The 20,058-nt window shown below is 47.9% G+C and overlaps 1 protein-coding gene across 1 annotated transcript; it reads right to left on the minus strand.

Moving 5' to 3' along the window:
- Positions 1-381: 381 nt before the first annotated feature.
- slitrk4 (SLIT and NTRK-like family, member 4) lies at positions 382-3,012 on the minus strand (the record flags this gene model as incomplete). Its single annotated transcript, XM_080008429.1, has 1 exon — positions 382-3,012. Exon 1 carries the CDS (start codon positions 2,971-2,973, stop codon positions 382-384), a length of 2,592 nt encoding a protein of 863 aa, XP_079864555.1. The 5' UTR covers positions 2,974-3,012.
- Positions 3,013-20,058: the final 17,046 nt, after the last annotated feature.

Raw genomic sequence — 20,058 nt, forward strand, 5'->3', positions numbered from 1 at the left:
CTGTGGTGTGGAGCCATTTTGTCTGTTTCTGCATTGGTCATTAGGGATTTCCGGAAGGCACTTTTTGCTATGTGTGTGTGTGTGTGTGTGTGTGTGTGTCTGTGTGTGTGTGTGTGTGTGCGCGTTGGGGTTAGCATTAGCGTGCTTGAAGGGTGAGTGAATAGGAGAGAGAGAGTGAGGGAGGTTAGGGGAAGTGAATACTCTGTGTGTGACTTGAGAGAAGGAGAGTGTGTGTGGGACGGTGTGTTTGTCAATTTGGCTATGTGTATGCACGCTCGTCTTCCTTCAAATTGTCAGCGTGGGTGTGTGCGTATGTGTGCATTTGTGTGCATTTGTGTGCGTATGTAGGATCAACACACTAACTCAAGCTCAACCCCACCACTACATTTTACTCAGCGCAGTCTGCTCCTCGAGCACCTGCAGGTAATCAGGCGTTCCTTGGAGCTTGGCTTTCAGCTCGTAATACTCACTTTTCCTCTGCTCCACCACGATCTTACTGTGATTCCCCCCTATCAGCGACGACTTCTTCATCTTTTTATCCAGCGGCTTCTCTGGGTAGCGGATCTCGAAGCCCCCCATCCCTATACTGTTGAAATCCCGTTTGCTGTCAAAGAAGTTGTGGATGAACATGTTGGAATCGCGGCCGGGTAGGAACTCCTCCAGCTCATCGATGGTGCTCAGACGCTTGTTGCGCTCCAGTGTGGACAGCGAGTCCTTGTCCTTGTCGGCGCTGTTGCGCAGGATGATCTTTTGCCGCTGTGAGTCTGCGAATTTGAAGCCAGCGTCCAGGTCCGACGAGCGGCCGATGCCGCAGGTGTGGCTCTTGCCGATGTGCTCGATGGTCTGCGGGATGAAGGTCTCGCCGCCCAGGTCGTCGCCGGGAATTGATCCTTTCTTGCCGGACCTGTGCCCGTGGCGGCGCAGCTGCAGGGACATGCCACTGCACTCCTGTCCTCCCAGACCCTCTTGCCTGCCGGCGGGCTTCTTGTTCCGCCTCAGGACGAACACCAGCAGGCAGAAGGCCACGAAGACGGTGAGGATGAGGACAACAAGGATGCTCAGGATCATGATGGACAGAGGCACGGGACCACCCGGTGGGGCTTTGCCCACTCCGGCCGGAGCTACGGAGGTCAACAGCGGGGTAGCGCTGGTGAGGATTAACGGCGGTCGGGCGATGAGCTTGGGGCAGAGGATCTCATTTTTCAGGAGGCGCAGCTCGATATTGGAAAACTGCACGGGGGAGGTGCATTTCACCTCCTTGGCAGCCACTCCGTCATTAAGCTTCTCTAGCCAGAGTTTGAGTGCGACCAGATCACAAGAGCACTCCCACGGGTTACCCTCCAGGTCTATTTGGGTCAAGGAGCGCAGCTGGTCCAAGACACCGCTCACCGGCAGTGTCATGAAGTGGTTGTTTTTCAGATTGAGTCTGGCCAACGAGACTCCGGCAAATATGTAGGCCGGCAGACTCCGCAGCACATTGTTGTTGAGATAAAGCAGTTGCAAGTTCGGCATGGAGTCAAATGTTCCTGCTAGAATTTCCTTTATGGCATTGTATTCCAAATACAGGTACTGCAGATTTGTGAGGCCCAAAAACATCTCTGGGTGTAACTGTTCCAACTGGTTACCGTTCAAATACAGTCTTCTCAGATTGGTCAGGTTAGAAAACACGCCTTTCTGGACTGTGGTGATTTGATTGCTGCCAAGGTGTAGTAAATCTAAGCCCTCAAAACCTTGAAAATCAGCTGGACTTATGTCACGGATGTAGTTTCCACTCAAGTGGAGCTTCTTGGCATTTGGGGGTTTGGGGATGAGATCTGCTAAATTGTTAATGTTCCTCTCCTGGCAACTGACACTAATGCCAAAATCCGAGGGGTGGGCTTTACAGGTGCAAGACTGGGGACAGGACAGCGGGGGAGTCCGTGTCTGATAAGAAACAATCTGACTATTTCTACCAAAAGGGGGCAAACCGGCCACAATCCCGTTGCCATATATTTTTGATGAGTCAGTAGTTTTGGGCGATTTTGTGGCAATGGGTGCTATAGTGGTGGGGGACATGTTGGATGGTGACTGCCCGTTTTCAGGTGGCACTGGAGGCATCCTTACATCAAAGTCACTGCCTGTCCCCAGTGGACAGAGCTCCTGTTTGTTGGTTTCTTTAAGTAGCCTCCCGTACAAGTCGCTGGGAGTTTCACAGATGGCCTCACCAATGAAAATGTTATAGGGCATGTTCTCAAGCCATGCCTTGAGGGGCGCCAAATCACATGTACAATTCCACGGGTTGTCGTCCAACTGCAGCTCCACAATTCGCCCAATGTGCTCCAGAACCCCCAGATACGGAAGCTTCTGGATCCTGTTCCCCCTTATATCCAGGTGTGTTAACGAGGCAAAGCGGAATATGTTGTCCGGAAGTGCCTGTATCAGATTGTCATTGAGGATGAGCACTTTGAGCCTGTGCAGCTTGTTGAACGCCCCTTTCTCAATGTATTTGATCAGGTTGTAGTCTGCTTGGAGATACTCCAGGCTCTCTATCCCATGGAACGTGTCTGCCCTGAGCACCTTGAGCTCATTGTTGTTCAGATGCAGCTGCTTCAATGCGCTCAGCCCCACGAAAGCGCCACCTTCGACGTTTTGCAGCTTGTTGTTGCCCAGCTGCAGCGAGACGGCATGGGTGAAGTTGAGGAAGGAGTTTGGGTAGAGGATGATTAGGAGGTTGTTCTGGAAGTTCAGGTGGTAGAGGGACGAGGCCGGCGGGATGAGCTGTGTGGGCCGGTAGACAGTGATCTGCTCGCAGTTGACGTACAGCACGTTCTCCACAGACATGCAGGAGCAGGCGCTGCAGGTCTCGGCCATCAGGTCGGAGTAGGAAGGCTCCGCCATCGGGTAGCCGTCCGACGAGGCGGGGGAGGACAGGGAGGAGGCCAGGGAGCCGGAGATGGAGGAAGAAAAGGCTGCCAGCAAAACTACAATCAGCATCTCGCCGGTTAGAAATCCTCCCCCAGAAAACCATTTAGTAACCTTTGGGAGAGGGGGTGGAGGGGGGGGGGGGGCAGAAAGGGGAAATAAAAACGAACTGAGCGAACTACAGCAGAGATGCAGAGAGAAAACACAGTCAAAAACAAATATTTGTAACGTCTTATCGCAGAAACCGAACCGACCACAGTTCATATCTGGCATCTTTACCCTTTCATATTAAGCTGTAAAAGAAAAAATAATGTCAGCTTGCGGTCGTATCTCGTCGCTTGTTCTTAAAAACTCACTACTGAACAGCCTACACCTAACACATACCTTTTATAATTTATTGTTGCTTCAGATATAATGGATATCAATCAATGGTGGGGGGTGGGGGTGTCAGGGCAGACCTACCAGTAATCTAGCTTTTAAACATACACCAATGCACTTTATTTCTGCATCGTGGAACATCTTCTTGGATAACACTCCTGCCTTAGACCGCAAATCCATGCTCGTTTGAACGGAACATCAAGACAAACGCCGCGTTTGTCTTCTTTCGGGTGGGATTGCATGAGCGTGAGCACAAAACTGCGGTTGTGGGTATAAAGAAGAAGGGAATAAAGGGATTGGGCGGAAAGACTTTTAGTTTTTTTGTGTGTTTGTTTGTTTGTTTTAAAACGAAGTATTTCATGTGCGTTTTTTTTTTTTTTTTTTAATGACCGCATCTAGCGGTTCTTTCGAGAACTCGGACCAACCAACGCAACTTCAAGCCCTGACGATTTAAAGACAGTCAAACCGTTCAGCGGAAACGCCTGCGGGTGGCAACGGACAGTTGGTTTCACCGTCATCCGAAGGCTGTGAAAACGCGCCGGCCGGAGCCAACTTACCCAAAGCGCAGTGGGTGACGGACGCGGCTCCCAGGAGTGGGGACGCGGGGCGGCGGCGACCGGCCATGGTTAGGTGCGCGGAGCTGAGAGGCGGTCCTCATCGGAGCCCAGACGCATCGAGAGAGAGAGAGAGAGAGAGAGAGAGAGGGAGGGAGGGAGGGAGAGTGAACGCGCCTGTCGGGCAACGAGACGGACGGGATCCCGGGGTTCTCCGGTTTCACCCGACCGATGCGACGCGTTCGCTGGATGGACGCGGAGTCCTGGATGGTGCGTGCGAAAAAAGAATTCAGCCCCTCTCGTCGTACGGTCCCCAAGGTTGTTGTACCACCTCCATGGGTGAGAGGAGAGAGAGAGAGAGAGAGAGAGAGAGAGAGAGAGAGAGAGAGAGAGAGAGAGAGGGAGAGAGAGAGAGAGGGAGAATGAGAAAGGAAGATATAGATATATATATATGTATGTATGTATCTATATATATATATATATATATATATATATATATATATATATATATATATATATATATATATATATATATATAGGGAGATAGAGAGAGAGAGAGAGAGAGAGAGGGAGAGAGAGAGAGAGAGAGAGAGAGAGAGACGGACAGCTATAGATCTTGGCGCGTCCGCCGGTTCCGTCGCGTCAGAGCCGGGGAATGGCTTCGGAGGACCCGACGAAATAACTCAGTCATTCTCCCCGAGGCTTGGAGTGAAAAGAAAAAGGTGCAAAAAATATATATATATCTAACAGAATGTGGCAATTGAGAGGGATGAAAACGGTTCTGGCGGAATCCCTCTTCCTCCACAACCACCTCCTTCCTCCTCCTCTCCTCCTTCCAAATGATCCAGTAAGGGATAAAAATCAAGTTGCGCACGAACTGTCCGCTCCCGTCGGAAGACTTTCCGTGATATTTTCCATATTGCCGGGGTGCAAATCCATCAATCAACCGATCCAAAAAAAAAAAAAAAAGGTTATTTCGGGGGTTCAGGTGTCTCCTCAGTGGACAATAGTCGCGCTGCAGACGCGTCTCGGCGGCCGGAACGCGGTGCGCATTTCAGTCTCCATTCTAAAAAACACAAAAACAAAAAAAACAGGGGAAGAGTGGAGAGAGAGAGAGAGAGAGAGAGAGAGGGAGAGAGGGAGGGAGAGAGAGGGAGGAAAGGGTGGAACAAACGCTTTTTCCGCCAGGCTCCTTTTCACTCCTTTACGCGTTGGAAACGGGAGAGATCAGCGCCGGTCGGAGCGTAAAAAAAGAAAGAAAAAAAAAAAACCCCCGAACAATGCGGCTCATTTAATTGCGCAGAGTCCGTCGTAAACTCCTCTTGTGGCTTTCTCATCGTCCTCCTCCCCGGCGCCACCACCACCACCACCACCACCACCACCACCCCCCCCCCAAAAAAAAAAAGATCTCAAATGTCAATCTTCGTTCCAAAAAAAAAAAAGGGGGGACGCTGATTAAAAAGGTCCAAAGTCAAATGTGGAGGGGGGAGGGGGGGGAGGAGAGAGACGGGTTAGGAGGAAAGAAAGAAAGAAGGAAGGAAGGAAGGAAGGAAGGAAGGAGAGGGAGAGACCCCGCGTACGCGTCGAGCTCATAAGTATTCCGCTTTCTGCAGCGGAGCTTTCCACACGACTGAGGCGGCGGGGAGAGGAGAGGAGAGAGGAGGAGAGAGGGGGGGAGGGAGAGAGGGAGGGAGGGAGAACGGTGGGAGGGAGGGAGGGAGAGAGGGAGAGAGGGAGAGAGGGGGGGAGGGAGAGAGGGAGGGAGGGAGAACGGTGGGAGGGAGGGAGGGAGAGAGAGGGAGAGAGGGGGGGAGGGAGAGAGGGAGAGGGGGAGAACGGTGGGAGGGAGAGAGGGAGAGGGGGGGGGGCGCAAGAGGGTGAGAGAGGGGACGGAGAGAGAGGGAGGGAGTGCGAGCGCAAGAGGGGGAGCGGGGGGAGAGGGAGGGAGGGAGGAGAGAGAGGGACGGGAGGGATGAGAGGGAGGGAGGGGGGACTTCTCTTCTTATCGACCGCAAATGAAAACCTCCAGAACCTTGAAACGGATCTGTTTTCTTTGTGTAGTTTGCTGCTGTTGTTGCTGTCGGCTTTTGAATGGGCGTCATATTTCCGTGACGTCGATTTCATTCAAATATTGAAAAAGTTTTCCCTTTCCCGTCATCGAAAACGTCTATTTTATTGTTATTTGTTTCGCAGGTGAATAACGCTGCGCGCCTTAAAATTGGATTTTACGCCGAATCGAACGTCTTTTTCCTTACGCGCGTGTTCAAACAAATCGAAACAAAGCTAAACTCAAATAAACATGGAAAATAGTGCATAAAATCCATTCAGTGTTTATCATTTTTCAACTATCTTGTGTTTATACCATGAAGTTAGATTATTATTATTATTATTATTATTATTATTATTATTATTATTATTATTACAATAACAATTATATATCGATTTTTGCCGTCGTATTCATATTATTTTATTATTGCAAAACAAAATTAAATAATACCCTCTTTTTTGTTGTCTGCTGTGCAATCTCAAGGGGATGCGATCATTAGTAAAGGTTACACTGACTTTTGGGCGGAGGATGGAGCGCACACCCTGGTATAGTGGCCGGGTCCGCCTCCATTCTCCTGATTGGGGAGAGTGTGTTTCAAAACGGACGCGGGGGCGCGCATGTGAGCGGCATTATAAATGGAGCGGAGAGGGGAGGGGTGGGGACGTGAGGGGTGAGGAAAGGGAAGGGAGGGGGAGGGCGTTGTGGGGGGGGGGGGGGTTATTATTCAAGAGTGCTGCAGTCAGAGGGGCTGGCAGAGGAGAGAGAGAGGGGAAGGAGGTGGAGAGAGAGAGAGAGAGAGATGGAGATAGGGAGTGAGAGAGCAAGATGGAGGGAGGGAGGGAGGGAGAGAGAGAGAGAGAGAGAGAGAGAGAGGGTGTGTGGGGAAAAATCGTCAGTCAGCCCAATTCCGGGGTTCTTTTCAGCAGCGAGCGGATCAGAGCGAACGCAGAGACAAGAAGCGAACTGAGCGGACGGACTCGGAAGAGAGTGACGGATGGATGGGGAGGGCGGGTGCGGACGGATGGCGTACAAACACGGAGGAAGCCGCAGATGAGAGAGCAGAGCAGCGGAGTTGGATTTTGTTTTTCAGATTGTTTGCAGACCGTTGCAGAGTGGTTTCGATCCAAAGATGCAAAAGCGCAGCCAGGTTCACGCTCTTTCATACATGTAAATACGATTCATTTCCATGTGTTGGGATTACAGGCACCGACCGCGCACACGATGTTTGTTGTATTTGCTGTGACTCGGCGACTGAGGTGCTAATTCACCTGTAGGAATCCCTCACGTATGATTTACCAGGTACGGAGGGAAAACAATCATATCAATTCCACTGTTTCATACAAACAAGCCAATTCAGTTTAAAGTCTATTGAGCGTTTCAAAGCAACGTGAACACTTTGATATGGCATATCACGTAATGCATGGCCGCGTAATAACATGGGAATAACACCCCTGGACATTTGATCACATCAATTTGATAACACCTTTTTATTTTCATTCTCGACGACAGCCAACCAACCGAAATGATTTAGTACTCGGCGGCCAACTTGTGTCTTTTATCACCAGAAGGTGGCCGGGGCCATCTGTACGGTTAGAGACAGCGAACCAACCCAGCCGCTCAATTCATACGTGGAGCTGTGTGTGTGTGTGTGTGTGTGTTTATGTGTGTGTGCTGATATTTGACAGCCTTGGACACATCCATATCCCTGGCTGTGACGCAGCCCGGGGGTGGCTGGCCTGCACCAGCCAGACAGTTGGCAAGCAACGCTGCTTCCGCCCGGGCTGCCGTCGGTCGTCCGGCCATGTGGAGGCTCCCGCCGTCCAAACATTGCAGGGGAGCCTCTCAAATCCTACGCGTCCCCCGAGACGGGAACAGTTTAATGGAGGGGGGGGGGGGAGGGAGAGAGGGTGGGCGGGTGGAGAGGGGGGGTTTGCATGGGATTCAATTAAATCTAAATAATTTCAGATGTGCTGTTATGGGATTATCCGTGAGTGTGCAGAGTCTTGTGTCCCAGTGTGTTTCACAGCACATTGTGGAGGTATTTCCTACGCGTATGGGCCTGGTGGTGTCGCCCTCTTCTGACCACAAAGGTAACTGCACCTTCCTTTTTACAGGAGAGCTAAGCATACCTCAGTACGTCCATGGCCTCTGATATAGACGTCCCCCGTGACGGGCGGTGGGAAAACCGCCTCGTAAAAAAGTCTTAGTACTTAAATAGACATTCTGCAGGCACAGCTCCCGCATACACTGGTCATTTATTTATTTTTGTTTCACACTTTCTATGGAATTCTAGAGTCCATGGCCTCTCAATTTGACCTCAAAGAAATGAAAGTGTCTTTCTCTCGTGGGCTATAAGCAATACGGCATACCGCTCTATCCGTCCATCAAGTGGACGTGGGTTATCGTCCTTGTTCCTGTGAACGCCCAACGGCCGAATATGTGTGCGCACGTGGGCAGGTGAGCGCAGTTTTTCCCCGTGAGCCACTCGTGTGAAGTGAAGCCGAAGTGACAGGATCTGCGGAGGAAAACAACATGGGGGTCGCATTCAATAACCCTCCTTTCTTTCTTTCAAGAGATTCAAGAGATTCGTCACATACATATACATACTTTCATACATATATGCAGTGAAATGTAATGCAACGCACCCGGTGATAACACACAATATGTCCTAGGAAAAAATTCCTTTCTAAAAGACCAACTAACTGACTCCTAAAACGTAATACAGTAAGTCAAAGTTCTATCTTTCTTTCTTTCTTCCTCAATCTCCGCACTGTCGATTTCTTTCCCTTCCGAGTCTTTTTCGACGTCTTTCCTCTCTTTGGCTCCCACACAGGCTTCTTTCCTTCCCCCCCCCCCCCCCCCCCCCTCCCCTCTCTCTCTCTCTCTCTCTCTCTCTCTCTCTCTCTCTCTCTCTCTCTCTCTCTCTCTCTCGCAGGCGCGTGCTCCCTGTCTTGGCTTTCTTTGATATGCTAAGTAGCACCCTATTTATAAATCATTGTGAGTTGGGAAACAGTAGGTTTAGGGGACAAATAACGAATGCCCGCGTCTGCCGAGAAAGAGCAAGCGCGAGGCAGACAGATAGATGGACAGAGAGAGAGAGAGAGAGAGAGAGAGAGAGAGAGAGAGAGAGCGAGAGAGAGAGTACAAGAGGGTACAAGTCTGGTTAAAGAGGGAGAGAGCAGACAGGCATTACATTTGAGTAGGAGGGTTTCTTTTACAACGCCCTGGCGTCCAGGTTTTGAATAGCCGCTACATGTCCTCACCGCCGCCCCTCAGAAGCTGGTAATGAAATGAGACAGGAGGAAGGGAACAGAGGGGATGGAGCCTTTGTCAGCGGTGGACATTTTCATCCGTGTTTTTTGGGGGTCGCCGCCCCAGCCAAAAAAAGAGGTTCTTACCCATTCAGGAAAAATGGCCTTTGTCCTCGATAGGTACGATACCGCCGCTAGATTTAAAATAAAAAATAGCCAATTGTGTGTATTTCCAGGCTCAACAAAGAGTCTCATATGGATTATAATCATTTCCTGTAATATTAAATGGTTTTTGACTCCATTTTTAGTCTGGTTTTGGGCGGAGGAAACACAACCCCAACACTCTCAGAAACTTCCTTGAAAACTGTACCAAATAGGCCACTCTACTCAATCTGTTCCTTGCTTATCTTTAGGTTTATTTTATTTAGTAAGTTATTGTTATTGTAGATGAGAGTTACATTGGGAGAAGGATGCTGAGGATGGAGCTGAAAGGCAAGAGGAAAAGAGGAAGGACAAAGAGAAGGTTCATGGATGTGGTGAGGGAGGACATGCAGGCGGTTGGTGTAAGGGAGGAAGATGTGCAGAACAGAAGGTATTGGAGGCAGATGATCCGCTGTGGCCACCCCTAACGGGAGCAGCCGGAAGAAGAAGAAGAATATAGAATAGAATTAAATACAAAATGTTATTGTTTTCAGGTTTATTGTCCATGGAAAATGTATCTATCTTCTAGTTAGGGTTAGGGTTTATTGTATATGACCAGAGTTAGTTTTTTTTGCTACTTTTTATTTATTCATTGATTATCATTAGGTTTATTGTATATTGCCCCTTTTGTTTTTTATATTTTATATAAAAATATATACATTTTATTTATATTACATATTGTGGCGGATCAAGGGGCGTGGTCAAGCCTTGGCTGCAGGCGGCAGCATGCCTCCCTTTCCCGCGGCCGCCCAGCTGCCTCGAATCGGCCGAACCAGTGCCCGCGCAGCGCTGGTTGGTCCGACTCGGGGCAGGGAGCTTTCTTAATCGTTGTCTGTCTTGCAGAGGGGATCGGCGTACGGGTCTCGAGAGCCGACCAGGAGACCGAACCCCATTCCTCCAGCGCCCAAACTCATTATTCTTTATTATTCATAATTAATACTTGTGGCCAGCGAGACTTCCTGTACAAATGTATAATAAAAAACTCTCACCATGTTGGCAAACTACCACCAGAAAAACTCAGACTCCCACACATATAAATTATTATATTTTACTATTTATTGTTTACTGTTTTCTGTGAGGTTTATTGTATATTTTCATATCTTTCCATCCTCTAGTTAACTTTGAGGTTTACTGTATATCACCATTTTCTTTATCCTATTTTTATTGTAGTGCATTATTAGTATTCACTATTCTTTGATGTATCTATCTATCTATCTATCTATCTATCTCTCTATCTAATATGCCGTTTGAAATGTTCTGTGGGGACAAATGGATATTTTGGATTATTTTTTTCAACAAAATTGTGACCTAAATATCCAGGCCGTACAAATTGCCCCATATATGCATATATTTTAGGTGACTAACCTACTAGCCTACAGTGCTCTGTTGAGCTTATCTCGTGCTGCAGAGACACGAGAATGCTTTGGCAGCACTACATAGCCTGTAGCGCCAAAACACATTTGAATCTTTTGCAAATTTGTTCTCCATTTTCAAAAACATTGCCTGTTGATCTGGAATAATTTCCGCATTTTCTTTTTTTTTTTTTTTTTTGGGGGGGGGGGGGCGTTATTTTAATCTTCCAACAACTTATTATTCTTTGGGCTCCGGCCCAGCTCATTCTGATAAATACCCCCGTTAGATCAGGGCTTTCCAAACGGCCTTGGTGCTCGAAGACCCTGTAATGGATTGGGATTTGGCTGCCGATACCATCCTCCCAAGTCCTCTTGATTCTGGGGTGTGCAATCCTGTTGCATGGAGTGCCAAGAGTGGGAAGGCTGGGTTTTTTTTTAATTAAAATATATTCCAACTAATCACCACACTGGCTGATTTCAATGAATAGATTGTCCTTCTCTGGCCGACGGACCCTGTCAGTGAATTCACCAGGTTTGATGATTTTGGCTCACCATAATTGTGCACAATTACTAATTTATAATTATAATTCATACCTCATACCAATAACTTCCCCATAGCATAGGATCACATTTGTATATTCTGTTCATTTTTATATATTTGACTATTTAATGTTTTGTATTTTCTGGCTATTTCTGTGCACTTGGCAATTTTTAGTTTTGTATTTAATTGTATTCAATTTTCTTTCATTATTTTTTTTATCTTTATGTTTTTCAGATTATTTTCTTTTGACCACATGTTGTGATTACACGTACCGACCGCGTTCAAGATGTTATATTTGCGGTGATGGTTGTGAAACCGCTCTGCTAATTAACCCATAGGAGCCCCTGAAGAATATGGAGCCACTACTACTTGCAGTCGCGTGCCAATCCTCACCCTGACTCCTTCCAAGTACATGTAAATGCACCTAGAGAAAATCCCATTCTGATTCTGTTTATTAATAGAGAGAATATGTTATACGGCAGTTTTTGTGCATCTCTTTTTAGAAAACATTTGTTTCGTTTTGAAACCTCACTCAATCTTGTTGCTCTTACTGTTGTAGCCTTCTGTAAATCGCATATAAGCATATCAGCATATCAGCATAAATTAGCATGCAAGTGTTTTTGGTACATCCCAAGCCATATTATGCATCAAATAGTATGTGAAAAGTACCAGGATGACATTCAACTTCTGGTGAAACATCGCCTGCAAACACAGGACATTCCCAGAATGCATTGTGAGGGCAAGACGTCGGAAAAACTTTCTACACGGTGTCGTCATCGCCTCGCAACATACTCAAAGTAAGTGTTGCCTCCATATGCAGATGACAGGGTTCAATTTCGGATGCAACACAACGACGGAAGGGAAGGCATTTTTATTATCCATTTGAATCCTTACTTTTCTTGTTTTTTTTTATTTTTCAAAACTGCGCTGTGCTTTATTAATTCTTTAATCATCAAGAACTGCTGTAATAACTCCTCCACGACCTGTAGGATGACAACAGCACAGTTTTCTGTTGCACAGAACCGCCACCAATCCCTCTCTTTGGTGAAGTATTTAACCAAGTTTGGGTCTATAAACAACTAATCACTACTCCAAGAGGGGACCAAACATGTACATGGAAAAACATGAACAGAGAAATGTCAGATGACATGTATCAACAAAACAGAGTTAATTAAGTCCAGGAAAATTGCAACAGCAACTGGTCACGTGGCCTCTTCCTGTCATAGTTTTGGCAGTAAATGAGGGAGAAAAGGAGAGGATTGTAACCAGGAGGGTGTTGCGGGTGTGTTCAAAACAGGGGCTGGTGGTATGTGTGTGCCTGTGATCAGACCGTGTGTGTGTGTGTGTGTGTGTGTGTGTGTGTGTGTGTGTGTGTGTGAAGTGACCACACCCTTACACTGGTAAATGTAAGGGACTTGTCCCATTGGTTCTGGTGTATAAGGTTGGTATTATGTCATGGCACCTCCATGCAGCGGAGAAGGCCCCGAAGACCCCCCTGAGTCCGGCAATAAAAACCCTGAGCAACCCGCCCTGCAGCCACAGAAGGCCCCCCCCAGCCCCCAGAGAAGGAGCATAAAGCAGAGCCCAGAGAGCGCGAGGAGACCCTGCACCCCTGAGGCGCACACTTACAACAATCAAGGATCAAACGCTCATTGAGATCGAACCGAAGCCTCTTACTTAAATTGCCGTGAAATATGATCACACTAGAAATGATAGTATCGTACAAACCTAAAAGTTGAGAAATGAGCAAAAAAAAACAACACATTTTTGGGGGATTTTGGGAGATTCGCTTTCCCTGACTTCCTCGGCTCTCTCTCTCTCTCTCTCTCTCTCTCTCTCGCTCTCTGATCGAACTTGAAGGGCATTACACAAAATTGCCGGCGATCCTTCTTGGTTTCGCATGACAAAAGACTCTCAGTCTTTACTCTTCTTTCATATCCTCGCTGAAATCAAAATATCGGCTTTTCTGAGTCGCGGAGCCTCTGGAGACTTTCCCCAAGCGGATATTTCTCTCCTTTCGCCCCCCTCCCATGTTCCCCTCTCCCATTATTTTCCTCACTCTCTCTCCTCACCTGAAAACCTCCGCTCCCGACTCCATCGGCTCAGAATCACATTTATATCACGACTGTGAAGTCGAAGAACGCCCTTAATGTCTCGATTGAGTGGGGTCATAGCCTGCTGCTCTTTCTCCCCATCTCTCTCTCTCTCTCTCTCTGTTCAATCTCTCTCTCCCTTTTTCCCTCTCAACGGTTCCCATTGTGCCTAAATCACATTTATATCACCCCCCAAATGTCTCAGTTAAGTGCGCATGCCACCTACTTAATCAGCCCCTTTACTACTCTCTCTCGCTCTCTCTCTCTCTCTCTCTCTCTCTCTCTCTCTCGCTCTCTCTCTCTAACCCCTTCTCTCGCTCGCTCTCTCTCTTTCCCCCATCCCCCTTTCTCTCTCTCACCCACAACAACCGCCGAACAGAGTTTTCACATCAGCAGAAACACCGATGGCGTCTGTTTTATTTGCACAAAGTAGCGCAGTGCATCAAATATTAAAGTGGCACAAATCGCTTTGTAGTGGAGCCCTGACAGGGGAAATTGAGCGGGGAAAGGGCGTTTGAAGAGGAGCTCGTTATCGGCGTCCATGTTTGTTAGGTTGGTGAGAGAGACGGGTCAGTGACGGATCAGCAATCAAGGAGTCGCTTCAGGGACGAGGCATATGTGTGTGTGGCTGTGTATGTGTGTGCGGGGGGTGGGGGGTGGGAGGGTCGTACGTATGACCAAACGTATGGTTTGAACTATATTGGTGCAGTGCATGTAGTGATGTCAGATTTGCACACAATTTGTTCGTTGCAAACAAATCTTTTAAATTACCAAGTCAGTCGGAAGTGACTATGGCGAAAGAGTCGTTGATTCCCGACTCCGTAGCTGCAGCCAGGGCTACAGACGCGGATCTTCTACTCGCTTACAGAAAATCATTTCTGAGGGGGAAGAGAAGGTGAAGGCATTTGTGATAATTCACATTGAATGTGATTGATTTACATGTGGCATTGCACCTAAATAAATCGTTTTGACAGAACTGAATGATTCCTGTGAGAATTCCATTCATCCATTCATTCGTCGGACGGAATCCAACGAACAAAGAGTCGGAAAATGGAAAAAAAATCTTTTGAGTCACTCGTAACCCGACGAAGGAGCCAAACTTTTCATCACGAGTTGTGCACTTATCAGGTCAATAAACCAAATCAAGATGTTGTGTTTTCAAGTTAAAATATGCTGCGCTTTACATTGGAATTGCACAGTTTCTATCACAGCTTTTGTTGCTAAAAATATTTGTTATGGCTTTGGTCAGGGAAATAGTCAAAGGAAAGACCTTAATGCATTCATTTATCAACGAAAAAATTAGTGATATGTATCAATATATAAAAATACATGGCGAAAAACCAAAAATAATATTGTAGCAAGCCTAGCTGCAGAAACTATTCATCGGTGGACTCTCTCAGGCAGTTTGTACATAACTGTACCGGGTTTTTCCACAAGTGGCCACTAGTAAGGTTGCCACTAGTGATATTATTTTATGATATACATTAAAAATTTACAATATTTACAGAACTCAAAGGATTTAGGCTCCAACAATGTTAATCCACTATCAATACAGTAAAGCCGTGGTGGCTGACACAAAAAATCCTGAAACTTCAAATCTGTCTCTCTCATCCTTGTCTCTCTCATCCTTAAAGAGAATGGCTGTATGCAAAATGATTGCCATTAACAAGACCAATGAGGTAACGTGGCTTGTGGTTACTGATCGATTATCAGAATATCTTGGGATGGAAAGGACCTTCCTCCAAACAGGCACTCAAGCTGCACTGACTGACAGCCAAGGCTGGAGGGAATTAGAAACCTTGAATCCAATCAACCGTAGCACTGCATCAAATGTCTTGGGAAAATACATTTCTAATATACAAAGTGTGATAAATGCAAGTGTTGTGTTGACAAATGTTCACAAATACAATCAGAAGAACAACGAGCACAAGAGAAAAACACTGATGGTCGGAAAGTACCGCTCGCGGACTTGTTTGATTGCACGTACAGCAAAAAAATAAAAAATAAAATAGTGATGATTATATCGTGTTACGGGGACGAAATAATGAAAACAGTTGATGAAAAGGGCCCGGGGCACCGAGATGATGTGTGGTCTTTGACTGGCAGCGAGCCTGGCTGGGTGTGCATACATTACTCTAGCTTAGACACCCCACACTCACACACACACACACACACATATAGGCACATGACAAGTGCTGTGCATTGGCACAGTGTAGAAGATTTGTTGCCTGTGTGGAAAAAACACCATGACATCATATTCTGACTCTGAGAAACTCTTGAACTGGAGCTTTGATGGAATTTGATGGATGAGTGGTTGAACTACAGCGCAGAAAATTACATAGTGTCATATTGCTCCCCTTTGTTATTGGTAGAGACACAATTCCACATTCTCCTGTGTTTGATCGGGCCCGACAATAACAGTTCCCCGGTTGTCCCGGGCAATCAGATTTAGGCCATTCTCAATTGTTTTGTGCAGTCTAGTTTCCCCGTTGTGAATCACTCTTCATATTTCAAAAACATTAATAAGTGAGGTATACCTCCCCGTATATTAAGAAAGTTCGGCCAAGTGAAAGGAGTTTACTGAGTTTACTTAATTGATTTACTCAAAAATAGTTTCAAGTGACAACATTGAAATATGGATTACAGTTATTTAGGATCATTATGACTCAACGGACAATTGTCTATCACTCGCTTTGTCAAATATCACTCACTCAATGATTACTGTGGGAGAGTCAACCCACAGGTAAGGGTTTAGGGAGGAAATCTTTCTGGCAGTGGGACGCCGACATGGCGTGACTCTTTTATTAATGAATCAACAGAAAGGCTCGCTGGCCAAAACGGACACATAAAATACTGTATGTATACTAATCAGTCCGGGTGTTCTTGTCCAGAAGCTTTCCGCCTCCTGCGACACGCCATCCCCACTGCAAGAAAAATCAACACATAAAAAAGCTCTTTCATCCAGGTCCGACCAATCAGCGCTCATGAGGCTGATTAGGTGGACAGCTGCACCGCCACGGGAAGATGCCAGTGCTGTCACCTGCAGACCATGGCTTAGCCTCGCCCGCCACATACCTCCACCGCCCGACCTAGGCCGGGGAGCCATCCAGCTGCCAGCCAACCTGCCCCTCCAGAGCGGGAGAGGAAGTCGGCCACCACCTTGTGCACCCCGGCCTATGAATCAACTTGAACTTAAAGGGAGAGGAGAGGGAGAGAGGGGGAAAGGGGGAGAGAGAGGGAAAGGGAAAGAGAGAGGGGGCGGAGGCTCTCCCCCTCTCCGCTCAGAGCCGTCAAGTAACCACTAGTGATCGGATCTCATGTCCCCATTCTACAGTCCCGTATAGAGACTCTGAGGGGCAGGTGCTCTAAAAAAAGAAAAGCGACATGGACCCCCAGCTCTGGGTCTTGGCATTAAGCCGCTCTGGGCAAACGGAGCAGCACTGCAGAGCCGCTGTGTGAACATCGCAGCGGCGCCAAGGTGATAGGTGCGAGGTTCATGAGGTGTTCCTCATGGATATATACCCATTCATGCTTAAAAAAAACATGCCTGATAAAAAGGGCACCGCAGGGTCCATGGAGCAGGTGCCCGGGTACCCCCACCCCCACACATAGTAGCCGCTCAATATGTAGACTATGGAGACACACTTCTCCCCGTTGCTTTCGGTTGCTTTGAGACTTAATTTTGAAAAAACTGGATGTTGTTGTGTAAATACTTTACTTGTTAATAATAAATCCTGCCCTTCTGGAACGGGAAGACCGCATTTTCCACATTACATTACGTTTTATGCGCGGACCAGTTCTCCGCCTAAGTGATACCCCAGATACTGTACCTTCCTCCGCCCAACCGCACACTTCTTTGGGTTGGGGGTGAGCCCCTGGCACATGCCCACATGTGAGCCCACAAGCTGCATGTGCAGGTGTCACTGTGTATAATTACATTGTCAAAGTAGGCGGCGGCATATGCCGCACCCGGTCCATAAGTCTCTGAAAGGTGGCTGGGGCCCCAAGCAATGAAAGTGTTACAAATAACTACAACCATTGTAGTGGCAAAAAGACAATTTTTCATTGAACTCTGGCGATAAGGGAATATGCCAGTAGCCCTTGGTTAAACCCAGCGTCGTAAAAATTCCAGCAGTACCTAACCAGTCAAGGAGTTTGTCGACTTGGGGCATCGGATATGAATCAAAGCGGAAAACGGAAAAGTAGCAGAAAGTCATCCGTGGAGGAGACCACTGGGACTGGGGAAGACGCCAGTGGGGACCCGGTAGCAATCACTAACGACCCCTCAGCGTCAACATATATCACGCAACACTCACATTTCCCTACCGACTGTGAGCGCACTACCCTAGCCTCCCTTATTGAAGTGCCAAACCCTGGTCAATTCGTATACAGAGTCAGGGATTGCAACAGGCGGGAGCTAACCACAGACTTCACCTTATGCTTTTTTCCTGTATAACGAATTATAAGCCACACCAACGAATACGTGTGAATATCCCCATGCACACACCAAATCTCCATCCATTACTCCTCCACCAAAGCCTCGGGTCGAACCAGGCGTTGCTGGACCATCATCTGAGGACAGCCAGAGTCCAGCAAAGCCCGATATTATTAAGCCCCAGGCCTCCCAGCGCTACTAGAGGCTGCTCTTGCCCCATCCGCTGCTCCTCCCTTCGGTTAATTCCACACACCCGGGATCTATTACCTTCTTCATCAATGCAGTATTTATTCGCCAGCTCCCCAGTCACTCATTGCCAGACCATCAGCTAACTTACCTAAGTTTGTACTGCTCCTGACCCCCTCCAAGCTCTTAGTTCCAAGTTCCTAGTTCCAAGGTCTTAGTTCCAAGTTTCTAGTTCCAAGTTTATGTCTCCTAGTGTTTCGTCTTGCCCTAACCTGCTTGTCTCCTCTCCTTGATCAAGTCTGTCCGTCCTGCGCCATCCAGCCCGGTTACCCGTCTCTCCACCCGGATCTTGGATCCCTCCTTCCCAGTCGTCATCATCCCTGTCCTGCCCTACTCCATTCCTACCCGACTGCATGCCTCCGGTCACCTCCACCGTCTCGTCAAACAAACACCCTTTGTTTACCACCTGCCTCCCGTCTTCGTGTCGTGCGTTTGGGTCCCTCCTAGCCCCGGTCGTAACAGACGTCTATCCCCTTTTACTCTTTGTATGTTGTATGTTGTAGGTCCTTTCGCGGCCAGGAGGGGCCTGGCGGACCAGCATTCCGAACCACCTGTCCAACTTCCATCCTGGAGCAGTCCGGCTGGGTTGCCTACAGCACCAGAACCCTTGCCCAGGCATTTGAGCAGCTCTCTGTGGGTGCCAACCTTGGAGCTGAGTAGGACCTGGCGAATCCCATGTGGATCCTGGGGCCAGGTGCAGCGGATGCCCGGACATTGTCCTCCGGAACGCCAGGACGGGCTCGGGACCCGGCGAAGCCTGTATGGGTCGGCTCCAGGTCGGAGGCATTGGGACGGCTGTCGGTCGCGCCGTGCTCTGCCACCTCCTCCTCACTGTGGTGCTCCTGCGTCCCAGAGACGGTGGTGGTGCTGTGGCAGCATGTCCACATGCCAGGCCCCTGCAGGCAGTAAGGACCAGTTCAGGTCTGAACCTCCCGGGAGACGGAGGAGAGGGAAACCCCGCACCAGGGGCCAGGAGGTTTATTGCTCACTGTGGGTCTGCCCCATCCTCCCTGGATGGGGCAGACATGCTCCACTTGGCAGCAGAGGAAGTCGCACTTATCCTCCAGCTTGGCGAGGCGCTTCCAAAGCCAGCGGATCGGATCGGTTCAGGGAGGGAGATGGATTCTTTCTGGCAGTAGGGCACCGACATAGCATGAGTCTTTTATTAAAAAATCAACAGAAAGGCTCGCTGGTCAAAACCGAAATATAAATTAACCATTTATTAATTATATATTTATTTCAATCCGGCTTTCTGTTTCCTGCACTACGCGATCCGCACTGCAAGACAACACAACACATACAGTGTGGCAAAAAAGTATTTAGTCAGCCACCAATTGTGCAAGTTCTCCCACTTAAAAAGATGAGACGCCTGTAATTTTCATCATAGGTACACTTCGACTATGAGAGACAGAATGGGGGGAAAGAATCCAGGAAATCACATTGTAGGATTTTTATTGAATTAATTGGTAAATTCCTCGGTAAAATAAGTATTTGGTCACCTACAAACAAGCAAGATTTCTGGCTTTCACAGACCTGTAACTTTTTCTTTAAGAGGCTCCTCTGTCCTCCACTCCTTACCTGTATTAATGGCACCTGTTTGAACTCGTTATCAGTATAAAAGACACCTGTCCACAACCTCAAACAGTCCCACTCCAAACTCCACTATGGCCAAGACCAAAGAGCTGTCAAAGGACACCAGAAACAAAATTGTAGACCTGCACCAGGCTGGGAAGACTGAATCTGCAATAGGTAAGCAGCTTGTTGTGAAGAAATCAACTGTGGGAGCAATTATTAGAAAATGGAAGACATACAAGACCACTGATAATCTCCCTCGATCTCGGGCTCCACGCAAGATCTCACCCCGTGGGGTCAAAATGATCACAAGAACGGTGAACAAACATCCCAGAACCACACGGGGGGACCTAGTGAATGACCTGCAGAGAGCTGGGACCAAAGTAACAAAGGCAACCATCAGTAACACACTACGCCGCCAGGGACTCAAATCCTGCAGTGCCAGACGTGTCCCCCTGCTTAAGCCAGTACATGTCCAGGCCCATCT

This window comes from Zeus faber (genome assembly GCF_960531495.2).
Source record: "Zeus faber genome assembly, chromosome: 10".
Taxonomy (NCBI): Eukaryota; Metazoa; Chordata; class Actinopteri; order Zeiformes; family Zeidae; genus Zeus; species Zeus faber.